Here is a 22369-nt window from a genome sequence, read left to right on the forward strand (position 1 = left end):
AGATAAAGACGTAGACAGAAACTGTGCTCAAAGGTGTTTATTTTTATGATACAATTGCAAGGGCTGATGAGTGGTGTGATGGGAGTGGGATCATCTGAGTACTTAGCCCACCTATGGGGAGTCGTTGTCCAGTATGATGGCCATGTGAAAAAGGTGTTATGACAGTGGACAGTCAACAGGGTGTCGCTGTGAAACACAAGGTGGTATGTTCTGAAGTGGCTCACTTGCTGACAGTGGTCTTGGTCTTGGCCTCAGTGGAGGCTGTATGTCTGGTTGGACATCCTCGCTTGCATGGGGGCTCCTCAGCTACAAGGAAAGGGGTGCTGGTGTCCTGCGTGACCTGTGGCAGGGCCTCCATTCCACTGGTTACAGTTGACGTGGAGGGCTCAGATGTGATCTGGATTATGGTAGGGGCCTGCTGGTGGGAGGTGGACTGACGCTGGATGATGGCAAGTTCTGTCAGCACCATGCCATGGTGGCCATAGTGGCATTATGGGCCTGCCACAGCTGCATGGCCTTGGGATGGTTCTCCCTCTGCAGCCTCTGGGTCTCCTTCAGGGTAGTGAGCATCTGGGCCATGGTGTCCTGGGTTTGGTGGTATGTACCCAGGACCTGGTTGAGGGCCTCCTGGCCAGTCTGATGCAGTTGCTGCACCCTCCCTTGGCCCACAGATCCCCTCCCACTAGCCCTGGCCCCTTTGTCTGTGCCCCTGGCACAGTGTGCCCACTCCCAGTAGCAAAAAGGCCTTCATTGTCTGGAGCGGGTGCCCTTGACTCAGGCCCCTGTACTGTGAGGCACACCTCTTAGTGAATGCTCCCTGAGGCACAGGTTTGGCAAAGAAGGGCTAACTGTGGTGTAGTAGCCACACAGGAGGGTGAGTCCAGGGTGTCTAGGTTGGGGCTGCTGGAGGTGGACTGGACAGTCCCCCCAGATGGCCCAGGCATTTTGTTTTACCTCCAGACGTCCACTGGGGCCTTCATCCTAGAGAGGGCTGTCTGACCCTGGCATCCTCTGCTGGATGGCAGTAGCACAGTTAGCTGTGCATAGACAGGGTGAGAGTTATTACGTGGAAATGTTGTTGTAGTGTCATGGGGTGCCACTTGCAGTGGGTGGAATCGTTACCCATGGATGGCAATGACATTTGCAGCAATGCTGACACTGCATGGTGAATGGCCTTTGGGCTACGCTTGTCATGTCAATTGTAGTTGTGGGTTTGCTGTTTGACATTTCTGTAATTGGCATTGGTCAAGAGGTGGTGTTGGCTAGCAGTCTTGGTGAGCTTTGGGGCGCATGTCTATGCAGGTGCATCATTGTGAATTCTGAGTGTGACTCGGCTCTGGCATGTCTAGTGATGGATTTTGGGAGTGGTAGTTGAGGAAATAATTAAGATTTAACATGCCTTGTGAGGGGTGGGTGTATGGATGGTGGGAGAGGGATGGTGTGGCATTGCAGAGTAGGAAGGTCGGGTGATAGTGGGGGTGCATTCTTGTGGTTTGTGAGATGATGGGGAGTGGTGGGTGCTTTGGAGGCATGCAGGACTGGAGTGGTTAGTGCTCAGAGGGGGTGTAGGTTCCGTACCAGTATCAATCCCTTCAATGATTCCTATCAGGCCCTCAGGATGCATGATGTCCAAGACCTTCTCCTCCCAGGTCAAGGGGAGGAGGTGGGGGTCCACCGCAAGTCTTGTTGAGGGTGATGTTGTGCCTGGATGCCATGGAACAGACCTTCCCCCTCAGGTTGTTCCACGTCTTTCTGATGTCCTCCTTTGTGCGGGGGTAGCAGCCAACTGCGTTCACCCTGTCGATGATCTCTGCCATAGCTCAGTTTTCCTGCCCATTGATGTTTACTCTACTTGTGCTCCCATCAGTTGTGGCTCAACTCTGACGATCCCATCCGCCATGACCCGCAACTCATTGTCAGTGAAGCGTGGGTGCTTGTGGCGTGACATGTTGTGGGGGTGTGTGCAACGTGTGGATTCTTGCTCTATCTGCTGTGGTTCCTGGATCGTATACCTCTCGCTCGTGGTGGTATTTGCAAGGGTTTGTGGGGTGTGTTAGGGGCTGTGAATTAAAGTGCGGTGAACAGGTGTGTGTGGTGTGTGTATATGTTTCAAGTGTGGGGTATTCGGCCTGTCCAATCTGGCCTTCTATTGGCTGTGATTTTCTAGCCCGCCGCAGTGCGCACTGCCAGTGGTTTACTGGCGTACATCTTCCGCTGTGCTGAATTGTGACTCATAATTTGGCGGGCAGAATTGTGTCGGTGTGGCAGGCCCAGCGGATGGACAGTCGCTCTTTCGCTATCAGTGGCACTGCCGGTGTTGGATTTCTGGCTGTGTTTTGTCGGCTTGGTGTTTGTGTTTAGTAATACGGCAGACACTATGGGCCTGATTATGACCCTGGCGGACGGCGGAGGCCGTCCGCCAAGGTACCGCCGTTGAATGACCGCACTGCGGTCAAAAGACCGTGGCGGCCATTTAAAATTTCCCGGGGTGCGACGGGTGCAGTTGCACCCGTCGCGTATTTCAGTGTCTGCTTAGCAGACACTGAAATACTTTGCGGGGCCCTCTTACGGGGGCCCCTGCCGTGCCCATGCCATTGGCATGCGCACGGCAGGGGCCCCCAGGGGCCCCGCGGCACCCCCTACCGCCATCCTGTTCCTGGCGGCCGAACCGCCAGGAACAGGATGGCGGTAGGGGGTGTCAGAATCCCCCATGGCAGCGCAGCAAGCTGCGCCGCCATGGGGGATTCTAAGGGCAGCGGTAAACCGGCGGGAGACCGCCAGTTTGCCTCTTCTGACTGCGGCCGAACCGCCGCGGTCAGAATGCCCTGCGGGGCACCGCCGGCCTGTCGGCGGTGCTCCCGCCGACCCTGACCGCCGGGGGTCAGAATGACCCCCTATACCACCAACACTGGCGGAATGGTGGCAGGAGTTTGCATGGCGGTCTTTCCCAAAGACCGCCAAACTTGAAATGAGGGCCTAAGTCTTTTACAGTTACCTGGACTGTGAGCCTGCTGCACATTAAGAACCCAGTCAGAAGAGCCAACTGATATACTGGTTTGGTCATTACAGTATCCCTGACCAATGCCAGTTTTCAAAAAGAAACAAAAGAGAAAGTTGTTTAATTGACAAGTAAAAATGACACAGGTATTTTTTGGAATGGTGAGGGAATTAAAGATTTTTAAGGGCATGGAGGAGAGGATTATACTTCTCTTTCTATGCTTTATTTTTCTCAGCATCCAATCAAATAAAAATATATAAAAACACTATATTTCCCAGAAAGCAAACAGTCACATGACCAACCATAGAGATACCCTTCTATAAAAACTCTATTACATCATACTACTTCCTTTTTCTTTGCAGAGATAAGCATAATAAACTTGATAGCCATCCCTCAGCTCTAGATTAGAAACTCGGAGTTCCCTGAGATCTGTCGAAACTCAGCGATCAACAACTGAGGAAGGCAGACTCTCCTGATATATTAATCCTGCAAAGCACACCTTTAGACTTCTTTTTGCTCTGTACCTAAGGATAAAAATAGAGCGTAAAACTATTCTCTAACCCTCAAGCAAAAACTAAACAGGTGGGAAATAATACTAACTTCACAATCGAAATATTTTGAAACAGCATACTTATATACCTTACGGACATCACCATATATCTGCCGGGCGGGATAATCCTCACCTCTGTGTCCTTAACAGAATTGAAAATTCTTGACGCAGTAGCTAGAAACCTTTCATTCTATGTCAGGACCGGAGGTTCTGATTATGCTTGTTCAAAGCTGAGCCACCACTATTGATGTTACATCGATAACAGGTTTATGATAGAATTATTTAAACGTGGATTCAGATGACCAACCTGCCACTTTCATGATATGTTCTAAGCGAAACGCTAGAGCAAAAGATTTTGAGGCCATAGCCACTCTGGCAGAATGAGCTCCGCAAACGGAAACGCCTCTCACAGCTTCCGAAAGAAGCCAATGCATCAATCCAGCCAACGTGGTGGAAGAGACTGGTCTAAAGGGCTTCTGCAACACAATGAGAAATAACCCCTGAAAATCCATGTGAAGTTTGCTAGTCGCGTCTTCGTAAACTCTGAGACAATGAACCACACACACCTTAGAATCATTAGCAAAAACTGGGTAAGAAACTAACTGTTGGAAAATGGGTTATTAGTAAGGGCAGGTAACTACCTACATTTAGCTATAGGCCACTAACCTCCACTTAGGTCCAGTTATGTCTCAATAAATTAAACCTAGCTCAACCCTTGGTAGCTTGGCAATGAGTGACAAGGCTTAACTTAGGAGACAAAGTGTAAAGCATTCAAATATCAGAAAGCAGTAATTAAATAAAACAGAGGAAACTGTTTAAAATTGCAAATACAATTTATATAGCTGGGAAATATTCTTAGCTTTAAAATGACACCAAAATGAATACAATCGGATAATGGGAACCGGAGATATGAATTTTTAAAGTGTTGCGGGCTCCCTCAGCGGAGATTTTTACCTTCGGACGTAGTCATTTTTTCTAGATGAAATCCTTCGATTGAGGCAATCTTGAATCTTGATCCGACATCCTTGGAGTACTCTTTGGGTATGCTTGCCTGGGAGGTCCCGGTCAACTTTCTACGTTCGGACTTAGTCACTCTTTTGGAGATTTTCTTCACCGGGACGAACCGGAAAGTCAGGCTGGGTCAAGGTTGAGGCATGCCAGCTAGAGTTGCTGAGGTGGGTCGTCCCTTCATGGAGCTTATTTAAAAAAGGTCCCCAAACTGATCCAAATTTCTGGATCTTCTCCCAGATGTTCTTTTAATGTTCTTTTGAGGTCCATGGCTCACCTCAAGGTTCTAGAAGCTCTGAGATGCTCCTTGAGGATGTGGACTGCAACTCCCAAAATGTACCTGGTGCAAACTCCAATTTGGCCACTGGACAGTGGTCAGCTTGTCAGTTTCTTTAGGAGTTGATACAGGGGACCCTGGTTAGCAATTTTTCACCTGTAGCAAACAGGTTGAAGCCAGGAAAAGTCCTTCTTGTGGTGAAGCCCAAGTGTGCAGCTGGAGCAGTCCTCCAGAGTGCAGTGTTCAGGTGCAGTTCAGGGATCCAGCAGGGCAGTCCTTCTTCTCCTGTAATTCTTCCTGGTAGGGATCTGAGGTGTGGGTGCAGGTCTGCCAGTTGTATCCTTGATCCTGGGGTGAAAAACAGGGGGGCTCTGGTTCTCCAGTCAGGTGCAGGGTCCTTCCCCCTGTGATGACCACTTCCTGGGAATTGTGGCAAAAATCAATTACAGGGAGCAACATTCCTCGAAAATCCATCATGGTTGAAAAAGATTTTTGGAGGTTACGTCTGGCTGAGCCCACCCACTGGTGTGGCTACAAATTCTAAACACACCCTTCTCCTGCCCTCTTCTAATCTAATCAAGGGGGCACCTCATTGTTTGGGTTTGCAGGATGTGAGGGAGGTGCTGGGTTGCTCCAAATGTCCTTCCCTGCCTTTGAAGACCAGTTTGACAGCCCTCCCTCTTCCTGCTTTTCCATCTGCTGAGGGAAGTTCTTCTCCCCCAGGCTACTTCACACCTCATCAAGGCAGCCTGGCCAGGCTGCCAGAGGCTGGCCAATCATAGCAGAGAACTACAGGGCTGAAGTTGGCAACCTTTTAGGTAGAGTTTAAAACTCTTTACCTGAACAAGCTATATTAAATCCAACAATTATAAGTTGTGGGATATATTACAACAATTGGTTGGTACCAAACTTGTGGTATTTGACACTTAAGGGAATTGTATAAATTAAAATAAAGTCTCCCTGTTCTAGCCTATGGAGGCCATTCACTACAATGAGGGAAAAACGAATTTGGCTGTTTTACCTTCACCATTTTTATAAGGTCCCTGCTTACAGTTACATGGCCCCCAATCCTACGGGCACATATGGCACACCTTAGGGGTGACTTATATGTAAAAATAAGGTAGTTTAAGACTTTGAGAGCACTTTTAATTCCAAAGACAAATTTGTATGTAACTTTAGTTTAAAAGCAGCCAGCAAGGCAGGCCTGCCTTTAAAATGACACTGGGCACCTCAGCAGTGCACCTATGGGTGCATTACCTATGCTGGGGTCCTTAAACCTACATGCCCTACCGTATACTAGGGACATATAGGTAGGGTAATATTGCCAATTATAATTAGCGTAATTTGCATATCCACTTTACACAGAGCACTGGCCCTGGGACTGGTAAGCAGTACCCAGTACACAGCCAAGAGTCAGTAACCACCAGAATCTGTCCAAAAAGTTTGAGGGTGACCAGGGCAAAAAGGAAGACTTTCCCACACTAACCTAATGTTAGTCTTGGTCCACCTAGAGACTGAGACGGAAACACCCTCTGGAGAAAATTAACGACCCTTTAGGTCTAAAGCTCAGACATCTGAAACTCTTTTGCAAGAAATCAGACACAACATAGTTAATTTTGACAACAACTGTTTTTGTGACAAATACTTGTTATCCGCCCAAGATTTTAAAAACCGTAGCACCATGCTCACGTCCCAGAAGACAGAGTATTTCGGTTCAGGGGGACTGGAGAAACAACTACCCCTCAATAACTTTTATACCAAAGGTTCCTCCCCAATAGGTCTACCATTGACGGGAACATGGCCCACTGTTGTAGCAGATCAGTAGTTGTTTACTGGCCTATAATTCAGTCCAGATTCAGCTAATGAAGACAGAAAATTAACTATAGAGCACCCATCCGCCTGAGAGGGATCCAAACTCCTTTCACTACACCAGCAAACCCACCTGCACCATTCCGAAGCATATCGTTTATGGGTATTACTGGACCAGGCCTGATCAATGTAGGCGGAATTCTGAGCCGAAACGCCTGGTTTCCATCTAATCCTGAAACACTCCAGGCCACTAGTTTGAGCTGGTTCAATGGTATCAGTGGATGTGGAAAGCCTGCCGGATCCAATAGCAGATTCCGGAGATGAGGGAACAGAAAAGGAATGTCGCATGACATTTCTAGATCCAAAGACAACCATGGTGGTGCTCTCCAAAATGATGTTACCAGGACCAAATTGGTCTTCTGACGATTTACCAGAGAAAGACCAATCCTGTAAGAATGCGCCCGCTGCCAGAGCCTCCGTATCCGGGCGCCAACTGAAGAAAGCAAGAATTTGCCGATTGATCCTGGAGGCAAACGTGTCCACTGAAAAAATGCCCCAAATGCGATGAAGATCTTCAGATGTAACCTCCAATCGCTGAAATCTCTGAGGTGACATGAACACCAGTCCGCTTCTGAGTTCTTCGCCCCTGGAAGGTATTCCCCAATAACCGGAATCCGGCATTGCGGACAATAATGTCAAAGATCCTTTGCAATCTCTGCTAACATCCGAGACCTCATGCCCTCCAGCTTGTTGACATAGCGAACTGCTGAAACATTGTCCATCCTCAGCAGAATGCAACAATCTGACGTGGAAGGGGGAAGGCTCTTGATCACAAACGATCCCGCCAACAACTCCAGACAGTTTATGTGGAGGTGAAGTTCGTTCTCCGACCAACGACTCCCTGTGGAGAGGGATCTGCACCTGACACCCCAACCCCACCTGCTGACATCTGATTCCAGAATTACATCTGGAGCATTGCCAAAAATCACTTTGCCATTCCAGGCTTCTATGTGAGTCAACCACCAGTTTAACTCCAGCTTGGCCTCCTCCGAAAGCTAAACCTGATCTGAATATGACAAACCCTTCCTGAGGTGCTGGATCTTGAATATTGCCTCAATAGATGAGGCTAGGAAACCCAGAATCCGTGCTACAGACCTCAACAATATTATCTGGTCTTGAAGGCAGACCTCAATTCTCCTTGATGTTCTGAATTTTCTGAGAGAGAAGAATTAACTGGGATAACACCAAATCTATTTGACATCCCCAAAATTCCATCTGTTGGGAAGTGATCAGACACGACTTTTGTTTGTTGAAGACAAATCCTAATTCCTGTAATAAATGGATTGTCAAGGAAAGGTAAAGAATTACCGTCTGAGGCTCTTGGGCCATCAGAAGTAAATTGTCGAGGTAGATGATGAGTCTGACATTCCTGACGCAGAGTGCTTCTGCCACTGGTCTCATCAGCTTGGTGAAACACCATGGAGCTGACGAGAGACTGAATGGCAGAACCTTGTACTCGTAATATTGTCCCCGCCAAAGGAATTGAAGAAAGCACCAGTGAGGAGCAAAGATGGGGACCGAGAGATAAGCTTCCTTCACGTCCAATCTGACCATCCAGTCTCCCTCTTGAAGGAGATTTCAAAGGAGATGAATACCCTTCATCTTGAAATGTCTGTATATAATCCATGAATTGAAGTTTTTTAAGTTGAGCACTAAGCTGGAACCCCCACCTCTTTTGCTGACCAAGAAAACATTGCTGATAAAATCTCCTGGATGAGGAGACAAAAGGCATATGGCGTCTTTGCGAAGCAGGGAAAGAATTTCCCTTGCTAAAAGCTCTCGTATAGAAGAAGACATCTGTAGAGGAGGGGAATTTTGAACTGGAGAGCTGTAAAATTCCAGCTTGTACCCCTGAACTGAATCTAGGACCCATGCGTCCTGAGTGAGGAGCACCCAATTCTTCCCCCCAAAATCACCTCTGAATAAAGTGGAATTCTCACCTGCATGTCATGTGTCTTGGGAACCTTTGTGGTAACCTCTGCCCCTACAGAAGCGTTGACGACCACCATAGGGTCTGGAGGGATAGAAGGTCTGGTCAGGGTATTGGTCTTGCCAGCTTCCATGAGACCTGTTGAAGGCTTCATGCTAGGAACCCTGGTAAAATCTACAGCCTGACGAACGGGTTCTATATCATCTGGACCTTCCAAAACCGGTGTTACAGAAGACTTTCTTTAAAGACAGGTGTGTCTTGTCAAAAGTATTATACTTCACTGCAAACTTTCCTAGGTCCTTCAAAATTACCCCCAAAAAGTAAACCCTTTGAAATCGGGCTGGCCTCAGAGGTTACCAGGTCATTCAACTTAGGGTCAATCCGCTTGAGAATCAATCTTCTCCTTTCTGTGGACCTGGCCACATTGGCATCATCCAGTTGGCAAACTGCACGTTGCTCCCAACCTATTAAAATGTCTGGGTCAACAGGAACACTCCTTAGAGTGGAACCCCAATTCCAGGAGCATAATAAGGGGTCCTGAAATATCCAACAGTTTATCGTGGCAGGATCACCAGGCTCTGTGCAGTCTTTTCTTGGGGTCTCTGGACCATTTATTCATGAAGTGTACCATAGTTGGTTCCACTTCAGGCATATACGCCACCTCACCATCCAGATCTGGTCTGAGACATTCAGATTTCAGCCTCGCTCTGACCTCTTTGTCAAAACCTTGTCTAAGGTGTGACTGAACATAGTTAGCTACTTCAGGCAAAGGAGTCCAGTTGGTGGACGGGGGATGGACAATCTCTGTCAGATCAAAGGTAAGTAGTTTTGGGGGTCTAGGGTCCGGATCCGAGCTCTGATCATGACGCCTCTTCCTGCTGGTCCCAGGGACGTCGTTCTGATCACTGTCCGAAGAACCCTTGGATGAATTGGAACCAATAAGGTCCAACACCTTAAAGGGGTGATCAGAGGAGAAGACTTGCGGTTGAGGATGGCTATACCCATGCTCATCAAGGATTGACATAGACAGCTGTTCAAAAGCCTCGGAGTGCCATCGTTTTGCTTTGGCCTTACCCTTGGTTTTTCCCTCTGTTTGCTTAGATGATTTAGGTGCTGGATCACTAGAGGCAGTTATAGAGGGAAGCCAGCCCTGCTTGAGGTAGGAGATCAGGGGTCCAAGGGCCTTGGCTAATGCCTTATTAACTGATAATTGTACATTGTTATCTAGTGCTACTGATAATTGCACATTGTTATCTAGTGCCTCCACCAGGTTGTCTAAACAAAAGGGGGACATTTCCTGATTATCCCCTCTGTCTTCCTCATAGGGGTCATATTGAGCTATGACAGTGTGGGAAATTGACAAAAAAGGCAAGTATAATTGTCCGGAAAAAACTTATGGGGAGTGCTAACCCCAGCAGGCGCTGAAATGGTGTTTAGAGTGTGGAGGGAGACGCCTGAAGCACTCTGGGTAAAGCCTATTCTGAATTGTACGACCCTGGGCACTCTCTGATGCCACAGGGCATATGGAGCACAATGAGGTAAAAGGAGGAAGGATTGTTAATATTTTGGGAAGTTAACTATGAAAAGAACGGTGACACGCACCCTCCGATGCTGCCCTCAAGCCTCCTATGCCGTGAATATGAGTGAGTGGCAATTATCGCACTTCCATTCTAATACTAGAACGAGGAGACGTGACCAATTCAAGATGGAGGTTGCGTCTCCGCTCCCTCTCCTGCTCCACTGATGTTTTAGGAATGTGAGGAGCCCTCGATTACCCGGAGGCAGAAGCAGTCCCCTAGAAGGAGTAAACAAGGAGTTGAACAATCAGAGAATAAGCTCTTACAGTAATCGTGACCTGCAATAACGCGAAACATACTGAAAAGCATGGAATACAATGGCAAAATAGACGATCACGTAACTGGCTGTGGAGCAGCAAAGAAAGAGGAAGTATATCTCTATGGTTGGTTATGTGACTGTTTACTTTATGGGAAATGTAGTATTTTTATATCTTTTTATTTGATTGGCTGTTGAGAAAAATAAAGCATAGAAAGAGAAGCATAATCAGAGTCTCTGGTCCTGACATAGAATATATCCTACAGTCAGACACTTTAAACTTCTCCAGTGTGATTTTCTTTGAAACTCAGGACCAGCCACTCCCAGATAAAATTGATAGAACACCTGTGCTATGTTTCAAAACTAATTTAAGTTAGAGTGTGGTAAGAATCGATGGCTCCAACTATATAACTTGCACCTTAGTGTGGGTACATAAGTTGGCTTGTAAATTAGTATGGTGGTTGCAAGAATACTGGTTTAATTGTGACCAGCAGTATCTATATTGGACCATATTTTGTTCTTTAAAAAATAACATATATAATATCCATAGTTATATGTGTACTTTGTTAAATTGGCATTACCGTTCTGTTAAATTGGCATTACTTCTTAGCTTCAGCAAACCACAGCATTCGACAAGGGAAATGGCATACCCATCTCGGCCACTGGCTGCATTCTTTGTAAGTGACAGCATTTTGCTTGTGCCCAATGTACACATCACTATAACATTAGTATCTTTCAACGCCCCAGAATATCTTGAAATGGAATGTCTCTTTCTTCATTATAAAATAGTTGATGTCTTATTGTATGATAAAGAGTAGCTGCCCTTGTGTGCACCTGCATGTAAGTCACTTGTGGTTATATTAGAATACTTTTGCAATAAAGTAAAAAACATAAAACATTCCAAGACGGCTGCCCGGCTGTGAGCATATATAAGTAGCTATCAGGCAATGTCTTTGTCAAACTTTATTATTGTTTACCATTCCAAGATTGCTGATGCACTGCCTCCACATTTGTTGCCACTCTGCAATGCTAAAGTAATGGTAGAATATATCAAAGGTAAAAGCACCCGCATTTTAAAATTTAAAGACAATCCCTATTTGCTTTGCCAATGTTTATTTTAATACATATCTGAATTTGCATCTTCTACATGTTATGATCTTTTAGACAAATGCTATCTGGCAGAATGTTTGAATTACTTCATATTCCCTGGATCCTCTTTCGCTTTTAAATTTCAGCTTTCAGCTAAAGTGAAATTCAGCTTTTAATAAAGTACAATTATAGGTCTAGCCTACCGGACAGCTCAAGCTGTCTGGATGTGAAACACCTATTCTAACCTTACAATAGGCTTATAGCATGCCCACTCAATTTATTCAATGGCTTTCCTTCCACTTCTTGTATATGTACCTCCTTTGGAAAGATTCTTTTGATTGACTGACTTGCATCCTTTCATCGTTCACATTTAGGGGACAACTGGTTCCCTTTTCATTCAGCACTCAAAGACAGTGCATTTTTTTTTTATCTCTCTCTCTCTTGTTCTAGGCCCCCTCAAATATCTCCTTCCCCTCCGCACTGTATTGCTCCCCACTCCTCCCAGCTTGTCTTTAAAACCACAGCTACAAGGATATTTTTGCTGGGGTATGACTGAAGAGCAGATTTTATAAAGACTTTTATGTCGCTGTGGGAAGGGCAATCTGTATTGCTTGACTTAAGCTTGCTTTATAAAAGAATGAGTGTCAGTGAACGAATCAGAAACCCGTGGTTGTTGCGATTTGATGTCAGCGCACATAACAATAAGGCTGCATAGTCTTGAATACACTTCATGCCGCTTTAATCCACTACCAGATACTCTCTCTCCCTTTATCTCCATCTTGCAGGGTCTTGATATCTCTCTTTGTGACCGTTTTCTGTCTTTCTCTTCCATCGTCTTTTAAACTTTGTGTGTTTTTTCCTCTCTTTATCTCACTTAGGGACAGATGTAGCAAAGGTTTTTCACGTCGCAAACAGAGAATTTCGCTGTTTGCGACGTGCAAAACCCACATCGTGATGCCCAATTCCCGTTTTGCGAGTAGGTAACCTGGTTACCGACTCGCAAAACGGGACTGCCAGTCGCGAATAGGAAGGGGTGTTCCCCTTCCTATTTGCGAGTCGCAGCGCGATGCTGCATTGCTTTGTGGTCGCGAACTCGGTCGCAAAGCAATCACAGTTACCACCAGTGTCACACTGGTGGTAACCCATTTGCAAAAGGGAAGGGGTCCCCTCCTCTTTGTGAATGGCCTGGAAAACATTTTTTCAGAGCAGGCAGTGGTCCCTCTGAAAAACTGAAACTGAAACGTTTAATTTTTTCATTTTGTAATGCATCTCGTTTTCCTTTAAGGAAAACGGGCTGCATTACAAAAAAAACCTGCTTTATTTAAAAGCAGTCACAGACATGGTGGTCTGCTGTCTCCAGCAGGCCACCATCCCTGTGAGTGCTGCGAGTCGGAAGGGGGTTGCAAATTGCGACCCACCTCATTAATATTAATGAGGTGGGCCTTTGCGACCCCCTTGAGAGTCGCAGATGGTGTCAGGGACACCATTCTGCATCCTGAATTGCGACTCGCAAATTGATAGTCGATCTGACTCGTAATTTGCGAGTTGCATTTCAGGACATTGGTACATCTGGCCCTAAATATCTGAAGCAGTGCTATTCCCAAAATGTAGCACCAGTGGGCCCCTCCGGCAACTATCAGTTCAGATTAAGCCCTCACCATCTGCTGCACTCACTCAAAAGTTGTCAGAAGGAGGTGGTGTACTTGGAATGAAAACTATAATTGTAGCCCTTAAAGCTGCTCCCTGGGCTCCTGAAGCAGACCAGATGAAAGAATTCTGTGAAAAGTAAAGTACGCCTAGGCATATTTTTCCATTTACATTCTGAATTTCCCTATTCCTTTTAAAGTTATGTTCAGAGTTTTCTCAGTGAAAAGTGAAAAATAAACCATGAAATGGATTAGGATTGAAAACACTGAATGGAATGTACTGTTCTGAGATACCATTATAAGATAAGTATTTGCGTTTCCGCTGATATTTTGAAAGTATGTTTCCTTTTATTTTTCTTAAACAATACTTTACAGTCAAACATTGGCAAAGCTAACAGCTTCGCACTCACATTATGATGGCGAGACATTTTTGTTTTGACAATGCTTGCATTTGTTTGTTTTGCTTTGAATCATTAGTATTCCAGTTATAAGCTCTCTCCAGCTGTTTGTTCCTTTCATGAAAGGGATTCCACTTGTCTTAAACATGAGAAAAATCAAGATTATTTAGTGCCTCGATTATCAATACTCTAATGTGCTGTACCTTTTCATCACAATATGTATGTCCTTAATAATTGTATTACTTTAAATGCTGCCTTTCGAAGATATTCATTTCCTGTAGGAGTTTTGCAAGTACAGCTTTTAAAACGCAATCATACAGTGGAATGACATACAAATAACAATACTGAATAAAAGGTTGACCTACAGTAATTGGGCTTTCATGACACATATTTAAATACACTGCAGTAAATAATAGTTTAGATGCAGCTGACAATCAATCCTGTCTTGTTTACCCAACAGCGGTGAACAATTTGCTGGTGTACTTAATTCACAAAACCTGAAGAGTAAAAACTATGATTACTGAGGCGTGATACACAGGAAGTATAGCATAAAGTGCTGATTTGTGACGAAATACAATTTTAATGTTATTCCATTTTTCCCTAGGAAGAAAACATCGACTAAATTAATGAACTGCACCACAGCATTTGTGAAAATGTTCTACTGAGAAAGTCTCACATTTTGGAGAATTTCAATCCAGTGAAGATGGAAAACAGAACTGATATTGATTTACTTAACAACCAGACTGTGCTCCAAAACAGAGAATGGTTTGGTCTGGAGTATCAAGTGGTCACTATCTTCCTGGTTGTTTTGATCTGTGGACTGGGCATAGTAGGTAACATTATGGTGGTTTTGGTGGTTCTTAGGACCAAACATATGAGGACCCCAACCAACTGCTACCTGGTGAGCCTTGCTATTGCTGATCTGATGGTCTTGGTGGCTGCTGGTCTCCCTAACATCACAGAGAGTGTCTATGGTTCCTGGGTGTATGGTTATGTTGGTTGCATCTGTATTACATATCTCCAGTACCTGGGAATCAACGCGTCTTCATGTTCAATTACAGCTTTTACTATTGAGAGGTATCTGGCTATCTGCCACCCTATTAAAGCCCAGTTCCTTTGTACAATTTCAAGAGCTAAAAAGATTATCATCTTTGTTTGGACTTTTACATCTCTCTATTGCTTGATGTGGTTTTTCTTGCTTGATCTTAAAAAAGCCACATACAAAGATGCCGTAGTGGTTCAGTGTGACTACAAGGTGCCTAGAAGCTTATACTCTCCAATATATTTGCTAGACTTTGCAATTTTTTTTGTTGTTCCAATGACTCTGGCCACTGTTTTATATGGATTAATTGCTAGAATATTGTTTCTGAACCCCATTCCTTCAGATCCTAAAGAAAATTCTAAGACATGGAGAAATGATTCATCTCATCAAAACAAGGCATACAACTCAAAAATGTCAAGCCGGTGTTGCAACAGTACTATCTCTTCAAGAAGGCAGGTAAGGAAATCTGGCAAACTATTTAGCCGTTACCATGATGTTAGTATCTCGCCATGTTACATACTTCCATGCAGACATCTCACTTAGCCATAATGCAGAAAGACCCAATGTGATGTTGGTAATGGGGCAGGACTTTTTGTGAGGCTAATAGGTGAAGGAACTTTGTGTGAATCCAGCATTGGATTCACCTTTCCTTGTAGACACCTGGTGATAGACCACTGTGTCAAGTTAGGAAGGTGCAGATGGCATTGTCAAGAGTTTGTGTGCAGTTGAATGCCTACCAATTTGAGTGAATCTTTAAAATTATACAGTTTATTAACACCCAGGACTGATTATGATTTTAGGTGCAGGCTGTTATAATCCGCTATGCTTGTGATGCATTCTGTGCACTCGTCCATCATCCCTATTCTTCTCAGCCAGTGTGTGTGATGTCAGGGAATGTTGGTGAGTATCTGGAGAAGTGTGGCAGAGAGAGTGGTTTGAGCAGAGAGGATGCTGCTCCTGGTGGGGTTTCCAAAATAAGTAACTTCTTATTTATCTTGTAACATTTTAAATAAATCTACAAACTCTATGCTACATGAACTAGCTACTTGGCTCCTAATTGTTAAGGAAGGATCTTTGATTATATCACTGGTGATGATTGGAAACCAAACTTACACATGAGGAGAATGAATGAAAACAAAGAAGTGAGTAAATTAAAGATTGAAGGCTTATGAAGGAAAAAGAGATGTCCTGAAACCCCACCAGTGTCTTTTCTACCAGACAGCCTGCGGACAACGGAAATGTAAGGGCATTAGACTGGCTGAACTCTGAATGTACCCAGATGTACAAAGATTATTGTGTGACCAGTGCCACCACTGTGTGGAATTGACTTTGATACAGCATTTCGTCACTTTTGCAGGACATACCGATGGTGAGTGAACCAGCAGGGTGAAAACATACTTGTGGTGGGTGAACTGGCACTGTGTAAAATCGGGACGTTGTCAGCAATTTTGCCCTGAATTAAACTTTGCTTGTGGAGAACGGTAGTCGACAAGTACATCTAAAGATAAAGGATGAGTCACCCAAAATCTTGCAGTGGTAACAAAGTGCAGTGTGAGACAAAGTGCAATCCTTTGAATGGAGCATGTGGATTTGGAGGTCCGTGTGTAGCGCCATTTTTGGAGGCATTATTGAGCCTCAAGGGAGCGCGTGGAGACTGTGTGACGTGTTGCCAGGACCATCAACACCTTACAAAGAAAAGCTCTTACCTCATTGTCCTGCTACTGCCAGGAATTCCAAGTATGATGATCGAGAGCAGAGGGTGCTTTGCGCTGTATCTGAGAATTTTCTTGGGAGAACTGTAGAATGTATTGCCAAGTGCATGTGAGGTATGCATGTGCAGCTGAAATAGTGACATCACAGCTGGGAGGACAATCGGTGAACTGCTTTGTTGATACAGGGGCGGGCAGAAAGACCAGGAAGTGTTTAACAGTGTTTTCATCAGGAAGTGTTCGACAGTGCAACACACGTCAGAGGGTTGCAAATTTTGTTAATGTGAGAAAAAAAAAATTCTAGCCATTTTATTTGAGGAGAAGTATATAGAGCCATTGTGTAAACTGGTGACTTCATATCTGAGAAAAAGTATATGGAGCCACTATGTAGGCTTGAGTGGCGCACTCTGGGACATTGAAGGCACGTTTGGAGACACAAAACGGTGGTAGAGTAGGGTGCGGTTCCTCAATAAACTGAACTGCATTTATGGCCTACATCTAGTGTTTTGGAACGCTGTCAGTGTTCACAAAGATTATGTTTCTTGTATTGTGCACCAGCTGTTTCTCACATGGCATGAGGGGGTAATGAACAGTTTCAGTAAGACACACTGCACTGTGTGGTTTTGGGTCTCCAGGCAGTGTTCTACGCTAATGTTTGGGTGAGATTTCTCTCACCAGATAGGAGGACTTTGGGTTTGTTGCCAGAGAACATTTTAATGCTATGCTGAATGTTTATCTTTGATGTCAAATTGTATTGTACGTTTTTGCTCATTCTGTTCCAATTTTGAGTGGAGTATTTAGGAAAATGTGTTATATTTGTTGTATACAATGTATTGTGTCACTTGAGTCCCTGGTCCTGCAAGAGTGCACAGTGTGGGGTGTCCATGTTTTGCTTGTGTATGATAGGTGCATGGTGTTGTTTAAGTCCCTGGTCCTGTGAGATTATGCAGTACAGGGTGAGTGTTTCTAAGCCAAGAAGAGTAGGCAGTAGAGGGTGAACACATAGTTCTAGTCTTGTTGCTAAATTCATAAGATGTCCTGGTGTTTTGGGATGAGTGTGGGATGAAAGAGACCCGTTACTAAATTCACAAAGTTCTCTGTTGTCTTGGGATGAGTGTGGGTTGAAACAGATCTGCAACTAAATTCACATGATGCCCTGTTGTATTGAGATGAGTATGGGTTGAAAGAGACCCATTGCTAAATTCATGTGATGTCCTGTTGTTTTGGGATGAGTGAGGGCTGAAAGATACTTATTACTAAATTATTGTTTTTCTATGTTGCCACAGTTGGACTGAGGGCCGAAAGAAACACACTAGAATAATGATTGAAAGACATCCTTTGCCTACTGCTATACTGAGGGTTAAAAGACTCTCATTTGGTTATTTGCAAGATGCCCTGTTCTGGCTTGAGTGAGGGTTTAAAGATACCCATTTTGTAGTTTTGTGGTTCATTTGATTGTTTCTGCCTGGTTGAGTAATGGTAATGGGTGGTGTTGTAAGGGTTCAGTAGGACCTATATATGGGTGAGCTTTTGGTTTTGTATGGGTTGGGTCAGATGTGTCTACTGTGTGAATAATTTATAGGATTTAAATAATTTAAAGAATATATCGAAGCTAGACTCTCTTACTTTTTCTGTTTGGGTTTTATTATTTTTCTATCTTATGTTTCCTGTTTTCATTTTATTATTATTTAAAGGAAGGAGATGTGTTATGATCTGCTATGCTTGTGATGCATTTTTCTCACACCTCATTGTTCCCTTCTCGGCTCAACCACTGTGTGATGTAATGGAATGTTGTTGAGTGGCTGGAGGAGCGTGATAGTTAGAGAAACTGGGATGACCAGAAGGATGCTGCTCCTGGTGTTTTTTTTTAATTAAGTAACTTATAACTTGTAACTTATCCTGTAACCTTTTAAATAAATCTACAAACTCCATCCTACGTGAACTAACTACCTGACTCCTACTTACTAAGGAGGGATTTTTGATTACAACACAGGCATTAAAAGTGCCTTGCTTTATGCACAGCCATGAGATACATCCATCAGGATGGACGGAATGATTTCTGAAAAAAGATACAGTAATTATACCCCATAACAAATAAAAAATCAAGTGAACAAATAGCTAAATAATCAATAATTGCTATTTTTATTCCCACAATTACCTTTGTTTATGGAATGGTCCTTTAGAAAGTGTAATGACAGATGCAAGCTAAACATAATTTAAGCAATTTCATGTATTGTACAAAAATGAATAATTTGCCCTAGTTTTATATTTTTTTCTACTTTTATCTTGTTAGTACCAGTCTTCAGGACTCATTGTCCATTGTCCCCTGGTCTGCTACATACCCCAACACACAAGAAAACATAGAACCTTATACATAAAGAAGACAAAACAACCATTTTAAAGAAAATGTAGAGGTGTCATGCAATACCTTTGGAAACAAAGCTACATCTCCACCTCCACCTCACTTTTCTGACATCCCCACTCTCATGGTCTATACGACAGAGCATGCAAAATACTCCAAGTCATGCTCTGCAGGTAACTATCACCATCACTCAAACCAAAAACACAATTCACTTCTTAAACTTTGTACTAAACACTTGTAGATTTGATGCTCAACACTATATGGACACATCAGGCATCACCCAAGCTTACAACTTAGAGCTAGTATTCTTGACAGGGGAATGGCTTAGCAAATCTTCCCAATCAGCCATTCATTTCTATGCCCCACTAAACTACTTAATCAAGATCCTGAAGAGAAAGGAAAGACTGGGAGAGAGGTGGAATTAAAGAAAGAGACTTGATCCAGCTCAAAGGTTTGCTAGTTCAAAACTATTTTACATTCCAATATATTGGTGTAGAACTAAATACTAATATTGAGTCCCCTGACAAGATAGTCATTATGATAGGACTAATCATAGACAAAACAATGCCTTCATCAAATCATATATTTAGTGTGGACTATAATCTCCATTGACAAGACCAAAACTATCCTTCCATTTTCCAGCTGAATGTCTTTCTAAATAAGAATGACCTAACTCTAATATGTATTATCACCCAGGCATGTGAAAAGGCCTGTGTTTGAGAAGAAATAAGGTCAAATAAGGACAATTGATTTGATTGTTAACTTTATACCCTGATGATGCCCTCTTTGAAAATCAGCTTTGAAAGCTGATAAGAATGTTAAGTAATTTCTTTGATTCTTAGGTGTAAAGGTGCTTTTGTTTTCCTACTGTAAAGCATTTGGGTGCCCCTGGCTAGGTAAGCTCTATACAAAACAGCAGATAAAGAAATTATTTCAATGTTATAGTGTAAATGTTGCTTATATTTTGGTACCAGTTATTGCTGTCTTTAATTACCTTTGAATCTCTTCAATGACCTGTGCTATGCCTGCAAAGGTATTGACATATGGGTCCACTATACGTAAGACTACCAAACTATCAGGTTACCAACTAGACACACGCCCATGCTGCCAATTCTATGCCTTCCTGGAACCTGAGACCTCCGAGAACCTGCAGTGCTGATGTACCAATTGGTCAGAATCTAGTGAAATGGAATGATAGTGAAGAGTAGGAAATGAGTGAAGCACTGTATTGTACAACTACAGATCTGGTAGGTGCTGGAAAACACGTATGCATTGTTAAAAAGTATTCATCAGCAAATGAGATTTTAACCCCTTGAGTACAAAGGATGAGATGCTCTTGTTCTCAACACCATTGGAGCTGTGTTGAGGAAGAGACAGTCTCCTCCTTAGCCCTTAAGTGGTTTAACAATGTAACCAGTAGAAGAAGCACTGTTGACCCACAGGGGACCAGAAGAGGCATAAGCAACAAAAGCAACTCTCTTTGCTTATGGTAGTTTCCTACTGAAACGGAACCAAACAGTGCATCACTAGACTCAAGACTGGTCTGCCAATTGTAAGCCTCCATGTGGTTTAGACCTCCGGCCACTAGTAATGGTCCAGCATCTTAGTGTTCAGACTTTGTTGAAACAGTAGGAAATGGGGGAATAGGAAGAAAGTGAGACAATGTAGAGGTAGGGGTGGAATGTCTCTCGTACTTCCTACTCTGTCTCATTTCTTTCTGTTTCCCTGATAAGCCTTTGATGATGATTTCCTAACACAACTCGAAACTGGCTTTGAGCAAAGACATACTAAACAGGAGGCAGAAATAGGGTGCCTCAATCTCAAATGAGGGTCGAGCAACATGGTATAATGTATTGCCCATTTCCAGAGATAAGTATCTGATTCTGCCTGGAATTCTGAGGTGGTTGCAGCTGAATTTTATTGTACTTCAAGACAAGAAATAAATGACAGTGTATCTGGTAGTTCCACAACAATTGTGTTATTTAAGTTAGTGTTATAGATGGAGCAACAGCAAAGCTGCAGAAAGGAAGAAAAATGCTTTGATGATTGAAATAATGCTATGTTCAATGCATACCCATAGAATTCCCTCCTGTGTTTACATCCTCACAACGACCAAAGAAGATATGCAGTGTAACACCAAAGCTAACTACATCAGAAAAGAGAGGTAATATAAGCTTATATGACACCATAGCTGACTACATCTTCTGTTGGCAGGAGTTGCAATCCCCACACTTTAATATTCAAATGGTTTTGTCTCTTCCTCGAGGCATGTTACTAATGAATGTCTATCTTGATTTCAGCATGCATGCTATCACTGTAATGCACACTCCATAAAACAAAAGGAGTACCACAGATAATGAAGAATAAAGAAGAAGATACTTTTTGTATGTATAGCACTCCACTGACTTCAGCTCACATAGGGGGTCATTCTGACCCTGGCGGCCGGTGGCCGCCAGGGCCACCGACCACGGGAGCACCGCCAACAGCCTGGCGGTGCCCCTTAGGGCATTCTGACCGCGGCGCTTTGGCCGCGGTCAGTGCAGGAAAACCGGCGGTCTCCCGCCGGTTTTCCGCTGCCCGTCAGAATCCTCCAAGGCGGCGCAGCATGCTGCGCCGGCTTGGGGATTCTGACACCCCCTACCGCCATCCTGTTCCTGGCGGTTCGGCCGCCAGGAACAGGATGACGGTAGGGGGTGTCGCGGGGCCCCTGGGGGCCCCTGCAGTGCCAATGGCAGTGCCAATGGCATGGGCACTGCAGGGGCCCCCGTAAGAGGGCCCGCTTGTATTTCACTGTCTGCGCAGCAGACAGTGAAATACGCGACGGGTGCAGTAGCACCCGTCGCACCTTCCCACTCCGCCGGCTCGATTACGAGCCGGCTTCATGGTGGGAAGGTCGTTTTCCCCTGGGCTGGCGGGCGGCCTTTTGAAGGCCGCCCGCCAGCCCAGGGGAAAACTCAAAATACCCGCCGCGGTCTTCTGACCGCGGTACGGTATTTTGGCGGCTCCCGCCGGGCGCGCGGTGACCGCGCCCGGCGGGAGTCAGAATGACCCCCATAGTTTTTTACCTAGCCTGACTTGCATGGCATGGGGAACAACTTCAATTTGATGTAATTTGACCTAATTGGAGTACCCATCTTTTCGCTAGTATTATATATACCATGCCTGAGGAAGTATAATCCCACTATTGACTGGATTGCACAACATTGATGAATTTACTTGTCAGGCATGACAAGAAAAGTGTTTCCTGCTTCAAGGTAAGTGCAATTCCACAATGCCAATGTGACTCTGGAAATGCATTTATCCTTGCTCAGAAGCAGAGCATCCTTCCCACTTAATACCATAATTTGTGCAATAGAACTAGCACATGGAAAAAATATGCTACATGGAAAGATTTATGGATTGCGTTAATGAAAGGAGTTGGAAAATAAAGAAAAAAACATTACTGACAACCAAGCTAAGGGGTTCATAAGACATTCCATTTCTGATCCGGAGGCCCAAAATTAGTTGTACCTAACTTTTCCCAGACAACTGAGAATGTGCATTGACTGCCATAAACTAATTGACATTATCATGAGAAACCAATATATTTTACTATTGATCTCTATAGTCATTGACTATTTACACACAGCTTGCTGGTATACCAAACTAGATTTTAGAG

The 22369-nt window shown here is 44.2% G+C and overlaps 1 protein-coding gene across 1 annotated transcript in view; it reads left to right on the forward strand.

Moving 5' to 3' along the window:
- Window positions 1-22369, forward strand: part of TRHR (thyrotropin releasing hormone receptor) — a 726087-nt gene that overhangs the window by 173873 nt on the left and 529845 nt on the right. The window contains exon 2 of the mRNA XM_069220623.1: window positions 14203-15096. Within this exon, the coding sequence (XP_069076724.1) occupies window positions 14302-15096 (795 nt within the window). The 5' untranslated portion in view covers window positions 14203-14301. The remainder of the gene's footprint in view (window positions 1-14202; window positions 15097-22369) is intronic.

The sequence above is a fragment of the Pleurodeles waltl genome, chromosome 2_2 (assembly GCF_031143425.1).
Source record: "Pleurodeles waltl isolate 20211129_DDA chromosome 2_2, aPleWal1.hap1.20221129, whole genome shotgun sequence".
NCBI lineage: Eukaryota > Metazoa > Chordata > Amphibia > Caudata > Salamandridae > Pleurodeles > Pleurodeles waltl.